The sequence below is a fragment of the Crotalus tigris genome, unplaced genomic scaffold (assembly GCF_016545835.1).
Source record: "Crotalus tigris isolate CLP2741 ecotype Arizona unplaced genomic scaffold, ASM1654583v1 scf7180000020724.653033, whole genome shotgun sequence".
Lineage (NCBI taxonomy): Eukaryota > Metazoa > Chordata > Lepidosauria > Squamata > Viperidae > Crotalus > Crotalus tigris.
Window position 1 is genome coordinate 566,823 of NW_024098152.1, and position 16,746 is coordinate 583,568.

The window sequence follows — 16,746 nt, forward strand, 5'->3', positions numbered from 1 at the left end:
GCTGAGATTGGGGCTCGGCTGCCCAGCCCCTCATTCTAAGCTGGTGGGGGGGAGGGGAAGGATGTCTGTCCGCCTTGAACTGGCTCTCGACTCCAGGGATGATTCCATATTTTCCCAGGCAGTTTTGATGAAGTTTTGATTCGGCACCAAGTGAAATATTTGGGCCTAATGGAGAACCTGAGAGTGCGCAGGGCTGGTTTTGCATATCGGCGGAAATACGAGGTTTTTCTGCAAAGGTACGTCACTAAGACAGGTGTCCAGGCTGTGCTTCCAGGGTATTTCGGCAGGCAGTTTTTCAGAAAGCACAAATGGGTGGGTAGAGCCCAGTGAGGAATAGACCTTCACTGGATGCCCAGCCTCTGCCCTGGCATCTCTCCCACTCTTGCGCCCAAGGTGCAAGCCTGCGCCTCTTCCGAGGCTGCCCAGGCAAGTCCAGTGGCCAGGCAGGAGGTGGCCATCTTGGCAGCAGGCGCTGTTTCCCTCTCCTGCATCCCGTGAGCCACCTGGTGTCTCCTCTCTGACCAGGTACAAATCTCTGTGTCCTGAAACGTGGCCCACCTGGGATGGGAGGCCTCAGGATGGAGTGGCTGCCCTCCTGAAACATTTGGGCTTCAAGCAGGAAGAGTACAAGCTGGGCAGGTAATGGTTTGGCAACGGGGGTTGCTGTCTGTATGTCTGTGGAAGCAAAAGGGGGCTCTTCTCTCTTTCATAGATGCATTTATTTCCAGGACAAAAATATTTATTCGTTTCCCCAAGACCTTATTTGCAACAGAAGAAGCCCTGGAAGTCCGCAAGCAAAGCATCGGTAGGTTTGTTGGGCATTTTTAAGTAAGTCAGGTCGACTTGACCTCGCTGTTTGCCCGGCTTAACCCCCATCTTTCCCCCCCCCCATTTAAGCCACAAAAATCCAAGCGGCTTGGCGAGGCTTCTATCGGCGAAAGAAATACCTTCAGATGAAGCATTCAGGTAGGAAGGCGGCCCTTCAAATAAATTGTGGGATGCGGTGCAGCTGGTTGTCATGCTCAGCTTTGCCTTGGAAGGGGCAGCCGGGCTGGGCCTTGTGAGTTCTCCCCACGGTTGGGCCACGAGGGCCTGCTTCGAGACCGATGGGGAGAGGAATCGGAAACAGGTGCAGGATGGCTCAGGGCTCAGCCCTTGGGGCTTCTTCCTGTTCCTTCGTGCAGCAGTGACTATCCAGGCCTGGTGGCGTGGCACTCTGGGACGCCGGAAGGCTGCCAGGAAGAAGTGGGCAGTGGAGACAATCCGGCGGTATGTAAAAAGTCGTGGTTTTCCTGCAGAGTTGGGCCCTCTTTCAGGTCCCAGAGAACCTGCCCACTTGAGGGAAGGGTTGGGGGATGCAGAATCCTGGAAACGAGGTCTTGAGTGATTTTTATAGCTTCTCATTTTAATTTTATTATTTTCACATTCTGAACCGCCCATCTCCCTCCAAGAGGGACTCTTTCCCGTTCCTGACCCACTGGGGCTATATTGCTGGGCAAGGAGGCGGAAGAAGCAGTGGGGCTCTTTATGCAGCTGGCACCCGGCTGGGCCGCTGCCTCCCCCACAGACCCGCCTGTGCCGCATTCGCTCTTCTCTCTCAACAGGTTCATCAAAGGTTTCATTTACCGAAATTGCTCCCGCTGCCCTGAGAACGAATATTTCCTGGACTACATCCGTTACTCTTTCCTGATGAACCTGAAGCGCAACCTGCCAAGGACTGTCCTGGACAAGTCCTGGCCGGTGCCACCACCCTCCCTGCGAGAGGTAGGTGCCCGGCCGCGTGAAGTGGTGGGAGGGAAAGAGGGCCCCGGAGCCTCATGGAGGGTTACCCCCAAAGCCTTGCTGGGTCAGAATGATGGTGGCTTAAGGAGCTTTTTCCCGTGAGTGGACAAGCAAACCATGATAAACTGCATTTAATGCATGGACTGCAGCAGCAACAGCACTGCGGTAGCTTTGGCAGTCTGTGCCACATGGTGTCTTGCTCACTCGAAGCCTGCAGACCTCAAGCTACGGGTCCTCTGTATCGGTATGCGCTCTCCAGGTGGAGCCTTTCTGGCAAAGCAAGCCCCTCCCTGTTCTCCCCCCCCCCCGGCCACGGTCCCTCGATGGTCCTGCCTCAACTGCCTGCTTCTTCTTCAGGCCTCCCAGCTATTGAGGGGACTCTGTATGCAGAACATGGTCTGGAGCTACTGCAAACGAATCAGCCCCGAATGGAAGGTGCAGGTGCGTGGCCACGAGGCCTTCCTCCACGGTCAGGCTGGGCATCGTTCTGACCGGCAATTTTATGGGTGGAGGGTCCTCAGCTGTGTACTGAGTTTCATGGATGGCTACTGGAACTCTTGAAATCCAGAGCACACTCTCTGATGGAAGCTGAGGGCATCCCTGAAGGAGCCCAGCACTGCAGCCTGTCAGGAATCTCCGAAGAGAGTAACAGAATGATAGAGTGGGGAGGGACCTTGGAGGTCGTCGAATCCAACCCCCTGCCCAAGAGGGAGACCCTAGAGACCATTCTGGACAAATGGGTGTCCAGTCTCTTCTTAAAAATCTCCAAATATGGAGCACCACAATTTCTGGAGGGAAGTCTTTCCCCTGATTGATTTTTCTTCTTTTTTTTTAGAAAATGTTATTGATTTTTTTTTTTAGTTTTACATTTAAATATTTGAAAAGCATCGTGGTGGCTGAGTTGAACAATAATTCAATAACATACAAATATCTTTAGTACAGATCTCAAACTATTACATTAAATATTTCCTCTCTTTTCCCCTTGGTATTTACTGTCTCATATTTAAATTAGTACAATTCTTATTATATCGATTAAATAAAAATAACTTTCTTACATTTATCAATAATTTTTAGTTTACACATATCCTAGTTGTTTTAACATTCAGTCTTTTTAGACAATCAATGTCCTGGTTAGTTTTTCCCAATTTTTAGTTTCCCATTAATATTTAAATTTAATGTTTAATATTTATAATTTCCAAGTTTTAAATAACCCCAATTTCCTTTATCACAATTCATCACAAGATCTAATATTCAGGATACATGTTTTATCTATTTGAACTCTCACCATCTTACATCAACTAATTAATAATACAATATAATATTCTTATTTTCTGGTAATTTTCAAATATCTTAAATATAGTAACCAAAATTTCTCTTATTTCAACATTTAATTCCTCTCTTTTTCTCTTAATATCTACTATCTCATATTTAAACTAGTAATTTTTATTATTACCGCTAAATAAGAACATTTATTATATTCATCGATAAGTTTTTAGCTTATATATATCTCAATTACCTTTACATTTAACCTTTATAAGCAAATCAATGTTCAAATTTAACTGTTAATACTTATACTTCCAAGTTTTAAATGACCAAAGTTTTCTTTATGTCAATTCATAACAATATCTAATATTCAAAGTACACATCTTATCTATTTGAGTATATTCTGTTTCAATTTTCACTAATATCAAAACCTCAATTTTCTTCAGTCTTATTCTAGCTTTCTTTCTTTGCCAAATTGTCTTCCATGTCTGTGCTTTTGAGTCATGAATATTGTTTGACATAGAAAAAACTATCCGGTTGCCATTTTTTTAAGAGTCGTCTCTCTATTTTTTCCATCTCAACGTAGTTGTCCTGAACTGTTCATCTTCTCTTCAGTCTGTTCTTCTTTTTGATCCTCAGGTTTCTTCTGATTTATGTAGAAAGTCTTTTCCCTTTTCCATATTGTCAGTCCCTTTTCTGGGTTTTCCATTGACTGTATTTGTTGATCAGTTGAATCCTCTGTCATAATATTTAATTGTTCCACTTTTTCTGTTATATTCTGTGTAGTTGATTTTTTTAGTTGTAATCAAAGTTTGAGTTCATATATCTGGGCTGACATCTTGTTCTTTTCTGTAACCTCTTATTCCATTAGTAGCTCTAAGAATAGTTTGATGAATTGCTTTCAACATAAAGAGAATCTGTTCCTGATCTTCATCCATATTCTCTTAGTAGTGTATTAGGTTAAAGGCTTTACAATCAGAGAATGCAAAAAAAATTTTTGTCACTGAGTATGGAAGACAGCTGGGCTTCTCACCGCTGATGACTCAAGGTTACATAAGTCTTATCTATTGTCTGGGCTGCTGGCCAAGTTTCTTTTAAGCAATAACAAGTTGTAATATCAGGTTTAGCCACAAGATGTCACCCCTGCCATTTAAAGTTTTCTTGTAAGTCCAAAGTTTTTATAATCTTTTCAGTTTTGCTTCTTTTTTATGAGTAAAAACCCAGATCTTCAGTAAGAATAGAAAATCTTTTAGTCCACAAACTTTAAAAAATAAAGTTCCAATTAGGATCAAGTTATTCTTGGCAACGTTTTAAACTCCCCTGGATAGTCAGTCGCCGCTGTTTCCAGAGGGAGGGGTAAAATCTCCCCTCTCCACAGGGGGAAAGTACTTTAAGCAGCTTATGGAAGTAAAAAAGATAGTTAGGATTTAAGAGAGGTAGATCTCACCCAGTTTTATCTGCGCTGCTTTACAATTGCCTGGTATCTGCAGCCTAGTGATGAGCCATATTGCTATGGCCTTTCTTTCGTCCGCCAGTTTGGAGGGCTACCCCAGATCAAGCGGAAGGGCTACTGCCCTCCCACGATCAAGCGGGGATCCCCTTCTTGCTGGTCACTCCTACAGGGCAACTATCGACCCTTTCCAGAGTTCCCTCAGCGAAGCGAAACTGAATGCAGAAGATGGAGCTCGCCTTCCAGATGTCCATGGTATCTGCATCGGCAAACCAGAAGTCCCCATCAGCAAACCAGAAGTCTCATTCTTCTTACTGTCAGGAAATTTCTCCTTAGTTCCAGGTTACTTCTCTTCTTGATCAGTTTCTATCTTGTCTTGCTCTCAGGTGCTTTGGAGAATAGGTTGACCCCTCCTCTTCTTTGTGGCAGCCCCTGAGATATTGGAACACTGCTATCATGTCACCCCTCGTCCTTCTCTTTAGACTAGACCTATCCAATTCCAGCAACCGTCCTTCATATGTTTTAGCTCCAGCCCCCTAATCATCTTTGTTGCTCTTCTCTGCACTCTTTCTAAGTCTCTCAATATCTTTTTTGATTCATGGTAACCAAAACTGATGCAGTATTCCAAGTGTGATCTTACTAAGCAGTATATAGAGGTACTAATACTTCATGTGGTCTTGATAATATTCCTCTATTGATACAGCCTAGGACTGCATTGGCTTTTTTGACAGCTGTAGCACACTGCTGGCTCACACTTGTCCACTAGGGACCTAGATCCTTCCTTCAATTACTGCTGTTGAGTCAAGCACCACCCTATTCTATTTATGCATTTGGTTTTCCTTGTCTAAGTGTAAAACCTTATTTTTCTATTCAGTGAATTGCATTTTGTTGGATAGGACCCAATATTTAAGTCAGTCTAGATCCTTCTGAATTGTGAACTTATCTTCTAATCTAGCTTGGTGTCAAATTTGATGAGTTCCTCTTCTATCCCCTCACCTAAATCTTTTAAGAAGACGTTGGAGTACTTGGCCCAAGACAGAACTTTGGGCTACCCCACTGCTTACGCCTCTGCATGTAGATGTAGTTGTGTTGAGGGTGATTGGTCAGCAGTTACAAATCCATCTGGTAGTGATGCTGCTTACCCACATTCTTCTATCTTACCAAGGAGTAAATTGTGGTCCACTTCATCAGATGCCTTACTGAAGTCCAAGTAAATTATGTCCACAGTATTTCGCTGGTCCACTAATTTAGTCACTTTGTCAAAAAAATACAATAAGGTTTGTCTGGCATTATCTGTTTTTGATGAACCCGTGTTGACTTCTAGTAATAGCTTTGGTTGCTTTTAGGGATTTTCAGATCTGTTTTTTTATTATCTTTTCCAAGATCCTTTTAGGTATTGATGTCAAATTGATTGGTATGTAGTTCCCTGGATCCATTTCCCCTGCTTTTGAAGATGAGAATCACATCAGATCTTTTCCAATCCTCTGGTAGTTCCCCAGTGCTCCAGGATCTTTGAAAGATGTTATTTAGTGGTTCCGAACTCACATCTGCCAGCTCTTTTAGGGCTCTGGAGTGCGATCCATCTGGTCCTGGTGATTTGAAATTGTTTAGAATGGATAGATGTTTTCTTAGCATTTTCTTGCCTATTCTGACTTGTATTCCTAGCCTATCACGGTACTGCTTTTGGAAGGTTGGACTATTTTTACCTTTTGTGCGAAGACAGATGCAAAGAATGAATTAAGCAGTTTTGCTTTCCCCTGCTACCTGATACCTCCTTGCCATCTTCTCCCATTAGTGGACCGATTGTTTCCTTTTTAATTGTTTTTTACATGTTGAAAGAAACTTTATTATTTTGACAGTTGTTGCAAGTTTATTCTGAGCCTTAGATTTCCTGACTTCATCTTTGCAGATTCAGGTTATATGCTGATATTCTGCCTTAGTTATGTGCCCCTTGTTCCATTTTTTATACATCTTTTTGGTTTTTCCGTTTATCAGACAATTCTTTGTGCTACCATGCGGGTTTTGTCTGGGAACTCTTGTTTTTCTTTTTCAGTGGTATTGTCCTGAACTGGGCTGTTATAATCTCATTTTTCAGAATTACCCAAGCTTTTCCCAACTGGTTTTTTTCTCTTTATTTAATCCCCCTGCAGCTCGAGCAGAAGGTGGTGGCCAGTGAGATATTTAAAGGGAAAAAGGACAATTACCCCCAAAGTGTTCCTAGGCTTTTCCTCAATACTCGTCTTGGTAAGTGCTGTTTAATCTGGCCAGATTTTACTTTTCTAGTAAGTCACTCCTAACTTCTTCTTTTTTTTCCCTTTCCCTTTTTCCTTTGGGTGGGGGATTACAGGGAATGAAGAAATAAATGCCAAAATCCTTCAGGTACTAGGAAATGAGGCGCCTAAGGTGAGTGTCCACCTGTTCCTTCCCTCTTGTCAACGGGGAGGGGAACAGGATGTTGCAAAGCTTTGCCAGTGCAGTTTCTGCTGGGGTTTGGCTGACATCCAGATAACGTTTTTGGACAAGCAAGAGAGACCAAGGTTCCAGAAGAAAAATAATCCAATTAAGTTTGTATCACCTTAACGATTTGCAAGGTATACTATTCTGTAAGATATAATCGACTTTGCATTATTTTGATATCAGGTCATGTATACACGTGTGGTTGAGTTGGGAATAACCCTAACTCTTTATTTTACATAAATAATCAAAGACGTCAAACATACCAAAGCCTCCTTCTTCCTATTTACCTCATCACAGCCCCATGAGGTGGGTTAGCCTGAGAGTGAGTGGCCCAACGTCATCTAGCCGGCTTCCCTACAGGACTAGAACTCACCGTCCCCTGGTTTCGAACAGCGAAATGCAGGGGAGATGAAATGCAGAAAGTGCAGGCTTGGGCTTAAGAGACAGTGGCCGCTCTCAAAATGTTGGTCACTGATTGATCACCTAGACAAAAATCCAAAGGTAGTGAAATTGTACTTTTTAATAGATTCCAAGGTAGCTTTTTATGATCTGACGATCTCCTGTGGACCCCAAAGTAGAATTGGGCCTGCCACTTTTTGTTTTGTTTGAATATAGGTTGCTTTTCGTGATGTCAGAGTTCTCTTGGTCCTTTATACAAACGAAAGCACTTTAGAGAGAGGCTTCGGCTTCCTGGGCCCAGACGATCTAATTATAGCTCTTCGTCTTCCTAACATTTGACACGTGTTCAAGGTGTCCAAGATTCTTGATTATCTCGGGGCAGAAACTGTATACCTTTTAGGAAACACCGTTCTAAGTGTTTCATGCTCTGCCACCCTTTTAGTACGCTGTTCCCGTGATCAAGTATGACCGCAAAGGCTACAAGGCCCGTGCCCGGCAGCTGCTGCTCACCCAGGACGCAGCTGTGCTGGCTGAAGAGTCCAAAATCAAGCAGCAGATCGACTACGGCAACCTCACAGGTAGGGAGGGGAAGCAACTCTTCTGGAGCAGCAAGTCTCCTTCCCTCTCGCATCTCAACTGAGACACAGATGGGGATCTGGCCTGAGCTGCGGTAGAGAGGAGGAGGCAGGAGGCAGCTTCTGTCTCTCCGTTGGATCAGACTCGGGGGAGGGGGGAGCCTGGCACTGGCGCGCACAGCCTGGGAAAGAGGGGCCACAATCTCTGCCCCGGTCCAGTTGGCTTTGGCCATATTTTCCCCGCCCCACAGGCTTAACTGGGACAGGAGGGCTTCAGAGATCCCTTACACTGAGCCCCCGTTTTACATTTGGCAGCCCAGGATTAAATTCACCAGTCCATCATAAGGCTCAGTCTGGCATTCCTGATCCTCCTAGCAAAAGAGCTGAAGGGAAAGAGCAGCTTAAAAAAAACGGAGCCTTTCCCATGCAAGGCCTGCCAGTTGCAAACAGACCTCCCCAATGCCGATTGGGTGCAGGCGCCAGGCCACGCCCCTCAAGTGTCACCCCGGCCAATGGGGAAGAGAAGGTGGAGGCCGTGAAGCCAGCAGGGCTCCTAGTGCCAGAGCTGCTCAGGGCCGTGTGCAAAGGGTGCAATGATGCACTACTCCAGCAGGGAGACTGGTGTGCCCGTGGGTGCCAGCCCTGCTGCCAGACAGACTGGCTCAATGGCTGGACGAGAGTTCGTCTGACCTGCTGGACGAGCTGGCGACTGGCTCTCGCAAGGTTCTGTCTAGGGCTTCACTGGAGCCGTGGCATTGGCTGCCTGGCACGTCCAGAGAGGGAGAAAGCCAAGGTGGAGGTGCCCAGCCTGGCCTCACCTGGTGAAGCCGCGAGATTTGCAGAAAAGCTGCCCAGCTCTCGGGCTGGCAGCTGAGAGCCAGGGGTTGTGTGATCCATACCTCTTTCACACCCCTTCGTCTCTTGCAGGCATCTCGGTCAGCAGCCTGAGCGACAACCTTTTTGTGCTCCACGTGCTTCGTCAGGACAACAAGCAGAAGGTAGCTGCTCGATGTGCCCTGCAGCCGTCATAGAGGCTGGTGTGTGTGTATGTGTGTGTGTGTGGCAATGGCAACTCCCTTCAACGAGGACGAGGAGGCATCACCCATTTGACATGAGTTCTTGCCTGCCTAGGAGCCCCTCCCCTCCCTGACTCCTCACCATACCAGCAACGTTTTAAAACCTCTTTCTTCAACCTTTTTTTTTTTTTTTCCCCTTCAGGGAGATGTTGTGCTGCAGAGTGATTTTGTGATTGAAACTCTGACTAAAATTGCTGTAAGTGCCAACAAAGTCAACAGTGTTAATATCAACCAGGGCAGGTGAGTGTAAGCAATATAAACCTGTTCTTCATGAATCCGGTTCTGTGGCCACTGCTGCATTTGGGTTAGGTGCCGCTGGCCCTTCTGCCATGCTTCCAGCAAGGATCGGCACTTTTCAACATCTTCATCAATGATCTGGATGAGGGGATAGATGGGGAACTCATCAAATTTGCAGATGACACCAAGCTGGCAGGAATAGTAAACACTCCAGAAGACAGGCTTAAGATTCAGGAGGATCTTGACAGACTTGAACACTGGGCATTATGTAACAAAAAGAAATTCAGTGGTGAAACAAGTAAGCTTCTACATTTAAGCCCATTAAATGTGTGTTGTCGCTGGGGTGGGATGTTATTATTTTATTATTTTTCTTGTTATTTTTTATTCTTTTTATATGTTGTTTTTATATCCGTGTAAGCTGCCTTGAGTCCCCATATATAAGTAGGCAGCAATATAAATTTTCTAAAGAAAAAACTAAAAAGAAAAACCAAACGCATAGGTACAGTATAGGTGGTACCTGGCTCAATAGTAGTAACTGTGAGAGGGATCTTGGAGTCCTAGTGGACAATAACTTAAATATGAGCCGGCCGTGTGCTGCAGCTGCCAAAAAAGCCAACACATCTCTAGGCTGAATTAACAGAGGGATAGAATCAAGATCATGTGAAGTTTTAATACCACTTTATAATTCCTTGGTAAGGCCACACTTGGAATACTGCATCCAGTTTTGGTCGCCACGATGTAAAAAACATGTTGAGATTCTAGAAAGAATACAGAGAAGAGCAACAAAGATGATTAGGGGACTGGAGGCTAAAGAAAGATTGCTGGAATTGGGTATGTCTACTTCAATGAAAAGAAGGACTAGGGGTGACATGATAGCAGTATTCCAGTATTTGAGAGGCTGTCACAAAAAAGAAGGGCTCAAGCTATTCTCCAAAGAACCAGAAGGCAGGACAAGAAGCAACGGATGGAAACTAATCAAGGAGAGAAGCAACCTAGAACTAAGGAGAAACTTCCTGACAGTTAGAACAATCAACCAGTGGAACAGATTGCCTCCAGAAGTTGTGAATGCTCTAATACAGAGGTCCCCAACCTTTTGGGCACCAGGGACAGGTTCCGTGGAGAGAGGTGTTTTCCAAGGACTGGAGGGTGTGTGGTTTTGTGTGCTGCCTACAACCTGTGGATGGGGCTTTGCTTGTTTATGCAGACTGGTTGCTGGCATGGCGCAGCCTAGTACTGGTCCATGGACCGGAGGTTGAGGCCCCCTGCTCTGATACTGGAAGTTTTAAAGAAGAGACTGGACAATCATTTTTCTGGAATGATATAGGGTTTCCTGCCTGAGCAGGGGGTTGGACTAGAAGACCTCCAAGGTCCCTTCCAACTCTGTTATTTCACATTAAATGTCAGTTTGTTGGATAGGGCCCATTGTTCAAGTCTGTCAAAATATTTTTGGATTCTGAGCTTGTCTTCTGGGGAATTTGATGAGTTCCCTTTCTATTCCCACATCTAAGTCATTTATGAAGATATTGAAGATTACTGGGCCTAAGACGGAATCTTATGGTACCCCACTGGTTACTTTCCTCCATGTAAATGTAGTACCATTAAGGACTTCATTGAGTATGCTTTGTCAGCCAGTTACAAATCCATCTGGTGGTGAAGTTGTCTATTCTGTTTCTTTCTAGCTTACCAAGAAGTAGGTTGTGCTCTACTATGTCCATAGGATTTCATTGATCTACTAATTTAGTCACTTAATAATAAGATTGGTTTGGCATGATTTATTTTTAACAAACCCATGCTGGCTACTAGTTATAATTTTACTTATTTCTAAATGTTCATAGATCTGTTTTTTGATTATTTTTTTCAGTATCTTTCAAGGTATTATGCTGATTGGTCTATAGTTTCCTGGGTCTGTTTATTTTTCTTTTTTGAAGATGGGAACCACATCAGCTCGTTTCCAATCCTCTGGTAGTTCCCCAGTGCTCCAGGATTTTTGAAAAATATGGTGCAATGGTTCTGAGATAACATCTACCAGCTCCTTCAGAACTCTGGGATGTAATCTGGGTCCTGGTGATTTATATTGATCAGGATCAGACAGGTGTTCTCTTATCCTTTTCTTGCTTATTTTAATTTTTGTTTTTGGTAGGTTGGGCTATAATTCTTTTTGCATGAAGACTGATGCTAAGAATGAGTTAAGCAGCTCTGCTTTCTGTCTACTGCCTGTTACTTCGTTGCCATCTTCTCTCTTTAGTGGACCATTTCCTTGACTTTTTTTTTGTTCTTTATATGTTGAAAGAAACATTTTATATTATCTTTGACTTTTATTGCAAGTCTTTGTTCATTCTGAGCTTTACTTTCCTGACTTTATCTTTGCAGATTTGAGCTATCTGCTGACATTTTGCCTTAATTATCTGTCCCTCTTTCCATTTTTTGTATTTATTCTTTTTGTCTGTCAGTTTGATCAGAGAGATCTTTGTGAAATCATGCTGGTTTCTTCTTGAATTTCTTGTTTTTCTTTTTCTGTGATATTGTGTTGGGACTGGGCTTTTATGCATATTTTTCAGAATTTCGTACACTTCTTGAGTTGTTTTCCCCTTAGGATTTTTATCCATGGAATTTTTCCTAGGCTGTTTCTGAGTTTGTTAAAGACACTGGTTGGGTTATATTCTATTACCTTTGTTTGCATTATATTGAATTCCAGCATGATATGGTCACTTTCACCCAAGGTTCCCACAACTTCAACTCTCTCTATCACTTCTCTATTAGTAAGAATTATGTCCAGTATAGCTTTTCCTCTAGTTCCCTCATCTGCCTTTTCAATGACAAAGTTGTCAGCTAGGTTGGTTAGGAATCTGTTAGATCTCCCACTCGCTGCAGAGTTTGTCTTCCAGTTAATACCAGGGAAGTTGAAGTCTCCCACTACTACTGTGGTATGTTTCCTACATACTTTTGTTAATTGATTAGCAAAGAGTTCATCTATTTCATCTGCTTGGTTGGGTGGTCTGTAGTGTACGCCTATAGCAATGTCATTTTTTTCACTCTTTATATAGACCCATACGGATTCTAGGTTTTCATCCTTGGTTTTGTGTATTTCTATAGACATGTAGTGGTCTTTTATATACAATGCAACTCCACCTCATCTTCTTTGATTTGTTTCTTTTGAATATTTTGTATCCTATCAATACATTTCAATCATGAGTTTGATCCCACCAACTTTCAGTAATGGCAACTATATCATATCTGCCTTCATGTACTATTGCTTCAAATTCACCCTCGAACGCTCCCTAAACTTTGAGCGTTCCGTGCACTGGCATTTGAGTCATTTATGGGTCTTGGGTATGTTTCTTATCTCCTACTTTGTAACTGGGATTCCCATCCTTCCCATCATGCTCTATTTCATTTTTTCTTTTTTCTTTATAACAACAACAACAATAATAAAAAAAAGTTAGAAGGGACCTTGGAAGTCATCTAGTCCAACCCCCTGCTCAGGCAGGAAACCCTATACTAGGGGTAGGCAACCTGGGCTATTTTATGACTCCTGGACTTCATCTATGCTGACTCAGGAATTCTGGGAGTTGAAGTCCAGGAGTCATAAAAGAGCCCAGGTTGCCTACCCCTGCCCTGTACCATTTCAGACAAGTAGCTGTCCAGTCTCTTCTTAAAAACTTCCAGCATTGGAGCATTCACAGCTTCTGGAGGCAGGTTGTTCCACTGATTAATTGTTCTAACTCTCAGGAAGTTTCTCCTTAGTTCCAGGTTGCTTCTCTCTTTGGTTAGTTTCCATCCGTTGCTTCTTCAGGTGCTTTGGAGAATAGCTTGACTCCCTCTTCTTTGTGACAACCCCTGAGATATTGGAGCACTTTATCATGTCACCCTTTGTCCTTCTCTTCATTAGATTAGACAGACCCAATTCCAGCAACCTTTCCTTATATGCTTTAGCCTCCAGTCCCATAATCATCTTTGTTGCTCTTCTCTGTACTCTTTCTAGAATCTCAGCATCTTTTTTACATCGTGGTGACTAAAACTGGATGCAGTAATCATCTTTCTCTTTACTCCTTACCTCCTTATGTGATTGGTTATCTAGTATTTTTGCTTGAAATTAGATTCTAAAGGTTGTGAAGATTGGCCCCTCTCCCCCCTCAACATTAGTTTAAAGCCCTTCTGATGAGTCAGTAGTTTTCTGAATATATTTTTTCCTAGTTCTTGTGAGGTGCAATTCATCCTTTGCTAGTAGCCCTTCATGTAGGGAATGCAGACCATGCTCTAGGAAACAGAAGTTCTGTTGACGACACCAGTTTTTAAGCCAGTGGTTCCTTTCTAAAATCCTCTGCTCCCTCATTGGATGTTGGCCTTTTGTTGAAATTATAGATGAAAACATCACTTGAGCGCCTTTAACTTTCTTCCCTAGCTGTTTGTAATCTCGCTATTGTTTTCAGATTCATTGTTGTGTCATTAGTCCCTACGCGTAGAAGAAAGGGGTAAATAATCTTGTGGGGTTGATTATTTTAGTAAAGTACTCAGTTACATCTTTGATTTTTGCTCCACAAAGACAATATACTTCCCTAGTTTGGCTGCCTGGTCTGCAGACTATAGTTTCTGTTCCCCTGAGAATTGAATCTCCTATCACCAATATTCGCCTTTTTTCCCTTAGGGAAGTCTGGAATACTTTTCTTCCTGTCCCAGGACTGCTGGGTTTTGCCTCTTTTTTAAAAAAAGCATTGATGAATGCTTTTTTGTGGGCGTTTGCATAGTTTCTTCCACGGGGAGGCTATGAAAGCGATTGCTCAGTTCCAGAGGGGCTTCACTGGATTGGGCTGCTTGTTCCCTATTGTGTTTGATTTGGGTATATCAGCTTTCTTCTTTATGTTCATACATGGGGTCATTTTTTTAGAAGCTGTTTGCTCTCTATTGTGTTTTATTTTGGTGTAGTCTTCTTGTTTAGGTTGGGATTTCTTGCTTTATTCAGAACCCTTTACTTTTTCTTTAGTAATTCAAGTAGTTTACATTTGATACATAGGTCTTCTGTGGGCATAAGCTGAAATATATGACACACTTTGCAAGTCACTGTAGCATCAGCCTCTATTTCCATGACTTTTGTTTAGAAATTAAAAAGTTCTAAAAATTAAATATTTTCCCTGTTGCGAAGCATCAGTTTACAATACAATTACAATATTTTACAACTACAAATTCACTACTGTAATGTCAAAAAGCCAGTTTGCAGTCTGAAATTACAGTGGCCTGATTTATAAAGTTGCATGCATTGCTGAGAACAGGGCCCAACCATCAAAGAGTTGCTCCTTTTGCCTCTGATCATTCCGTGGAAGAAAGTGCAGCCTTGAGCTGGCGGGGCTGCCCAGAGACCAGCTTGAACAGAATTGCCATCTCCTGGGGTGGCATCTGAAAATTTTTCTCCCTGTTCGTTGAAACGCCCTAACCCTGAGTCTCCCCACTTCCCCAGCATCAAATTCACAGTTGGACAAGGCAAGGAAGGCATCATTGACTTCACCTCGGGATCTGAGCTGCTGATAGCCAAAGCCAAGAACGGCCATCTGGCAGTCGTAAGTAACCCTTTGCTTGCCAAAGCTGAAAGCAGAGTCTCTCTTTCCTGGGCTGGGCGCCCCAGTAGCCAGGCCTGCTCCTGAGGAAAGACCCACAGCGTCGTCTCTTACTGCTTTTCTCTGCACCTCAGGTGGCTCCTCGTTTGAATTCTCGATGATGGTGATGGACGCTTCTCTACAAGGGGCCGTAGACGAATTCAGTGAACGTGTCCAGAGGTTTTCCGTGGCCTCTTCATCTGTTGAGGGGCCTCGCTTTGCCTCTCTTCTCTCTGGCCACCAAAGACCCTCCTTTAGCTCTGCCCTTGGTTTTTGTTCTATCCACATCCAATCTGCCGGTCGGCACTAAACAGGCTGGCGGCCATGATGCCCACAAAGGGAGTAAGGTAACCTGCAGAGTTTTCAGCAAATCCCAGTGAAATGCCAAATTTTATATGAAAATATTTTATAAAGAAATCCTCTCCTGTCTTTGGGTGCTTTGTATGAAAATATAAAAAGCCATAATGTACAGATGAAAATTTGTAAATATTTCCTCCTTGTATGGGATGTTTGCACTATGAAAATTATTTTCTTATTTCTAATTGGAGAAATTGTGATAATCGAAGAAATATCAATCTTCTTGGCATTTCTATGCTCTTCCCCCTTTCCTTTCCTGGAAATTTCCCAAGACTTGGCAATTGCTGGTTTGGATGGATTATTTATATCTGCACTTTGACTTAGCCAAAGGGAGTTCAGCAATATCTTTTTCACAAACTGACCCTTATAGAAATGGCTTTTCCATTACAGCCTTCAACACAATATTGATTGTGTTGCTATTTCATTGCTATGAAATATCAAGCAAAAAACTAAACAGTAACACCTCAAAAATTACTGAAATGCATTTTTGAAAACATAGTGATTTAAAAAGTGGTAGAATCTAGATTGGGAAGTTCTAAATATTTGGGATTTTTTTTTTAAGTATCTAGTAAGACACTAAGTTTGCCTTGTAACTTTTGACTATGGCTTTCTTGACACATTTTCATGCGACACTGACCTAGCTTCTGCTGTCATACAAATGGGCAGTATCTACATTTTGATTACCTTTCATGAAAGCTGTTTAAATGATTATTGCTTCATGTGCAAGCTTACTTTTAAGCACTGGGCTTTTTTGCCCAATTCAAAATTTTTAAATTTTTAATCTTACTCAGCTTGCTTTTTTCTAGCTTGAGAAATCAGTTGTTCAAGGAGCCAAGTTTATTTATTTGTCCTCTGAAAACTACACTGATTGAACTCACATTTCTGAATTGCAAAGGAACATTTTTGGCACAAAGATTTGGGAACAAGCTGCTTCAGTGTTTATGCCTATTGATCTGAAACAAGCTTTTTGCATTACTTACATAGAATCAGTATCCTTTTGTATATGTGCTTAATTTACTGCTGCCCAGGTTCAAAGGTGGAATTTTCCTTCCCTACATGGTGACAAATGTATTGTCATTTCTAAAATGGGGCCTATGGTATAATGTACATAAGATTTAAGGCTCTGTGCAATGTGCGATATGAATCAAGATATATATGCCAAATAAATTTTTACTAAAATCCTGTTTGTTAGTCTGTTGATTGTGCTGTAATTTGGCAAATTACTTCGTAATCGACCCATACTGCCTTATTTGGGCCCATTTAAATGTACTCTCCCCCCTCTTCAGTTCAAGACACCCCACAGCTCAGTCCTGGGAGACAGGCAAAAGCCCCCTCCTTCCCAGCAAAGTGCTTGGGGGCAGTTAGATGGAAAAAAATGGAAGGTGCACAGTATTTATAGGATATTCTGGGCTGGCAACTGGCCAACCAGTGCCCAGAACATGGGAAGGTTGGATGAAACTTGCACTTGTTAAATAGAATGGACTTTTCAAAATGGTGCCCAGTCAAATGTCTAAAGCCAAAGGCTGCATCTTACCACTTTTCCAGATAAGCCAGTTACTTAC

The 16,746-nt window shown here is 42.9% G+C and overlaps 1 protein-coding gene across 2 annotated transcripts in view; it reads left to right on the forward strand.

The window, feature by feature from the left end:
* The window catches only part of MYO1C (myosin IC), a 36,576-nt gene extending 20,211 nt beyond the window's left edge, over positions 1–16,365 (forward strand). For both annotated transcript variants that reach the window (XM_039368256.1, XM_039368255.1), the window contains exons 19-32: positions 119–236; positions 526–639; positions 729–805; positions 898–966; positions 1,185–1,269; positions 1,605–1,764; positions 2,140–2,223; positions 6,646–6,739; positions 6,843–6,898; positions 7,794–7,929; positions 8,854–8,924; positions 9,145–9,242; positions 14,692–14,791; positions 14,923–16,365. In XM_039368256.1, coding sequence (XP_039224190.1) covers positions 119–236; positions 526–639; positions 729–805; positions 898–966; positions 1,185–1,269; positions 1,605–1,764; positions 2,140–2,223; positions 6,646–6,739; positions 6,843–6,898; positions 7,794–7,929; positions 8,854–8,924; positions 9,145–9,242; positions 14,692–14,791; positions 14,923–14,949 — 1,289 coding nt within the window. In that variant the 3' untranslated portion in view covers positions 14,950–16,365. The remainder of the gene's footprint in view (positions 1–118; positions 237–525; positions 640–728; positions 806–897; positions 967–1,184; positions 1,270–1,604; positions 1,765–2,139; positions 2,224–6,645; positions 6,740–6,842; positions 6,899–7,793; positions 7,930–8,853; positions 8,925–9,144; positions 9,243–14,691; positions 14,792–14,922) is intronic.
* The last annotated feature ends 381 nt before the right edge of the window (positions 16,366–16,746 follow it).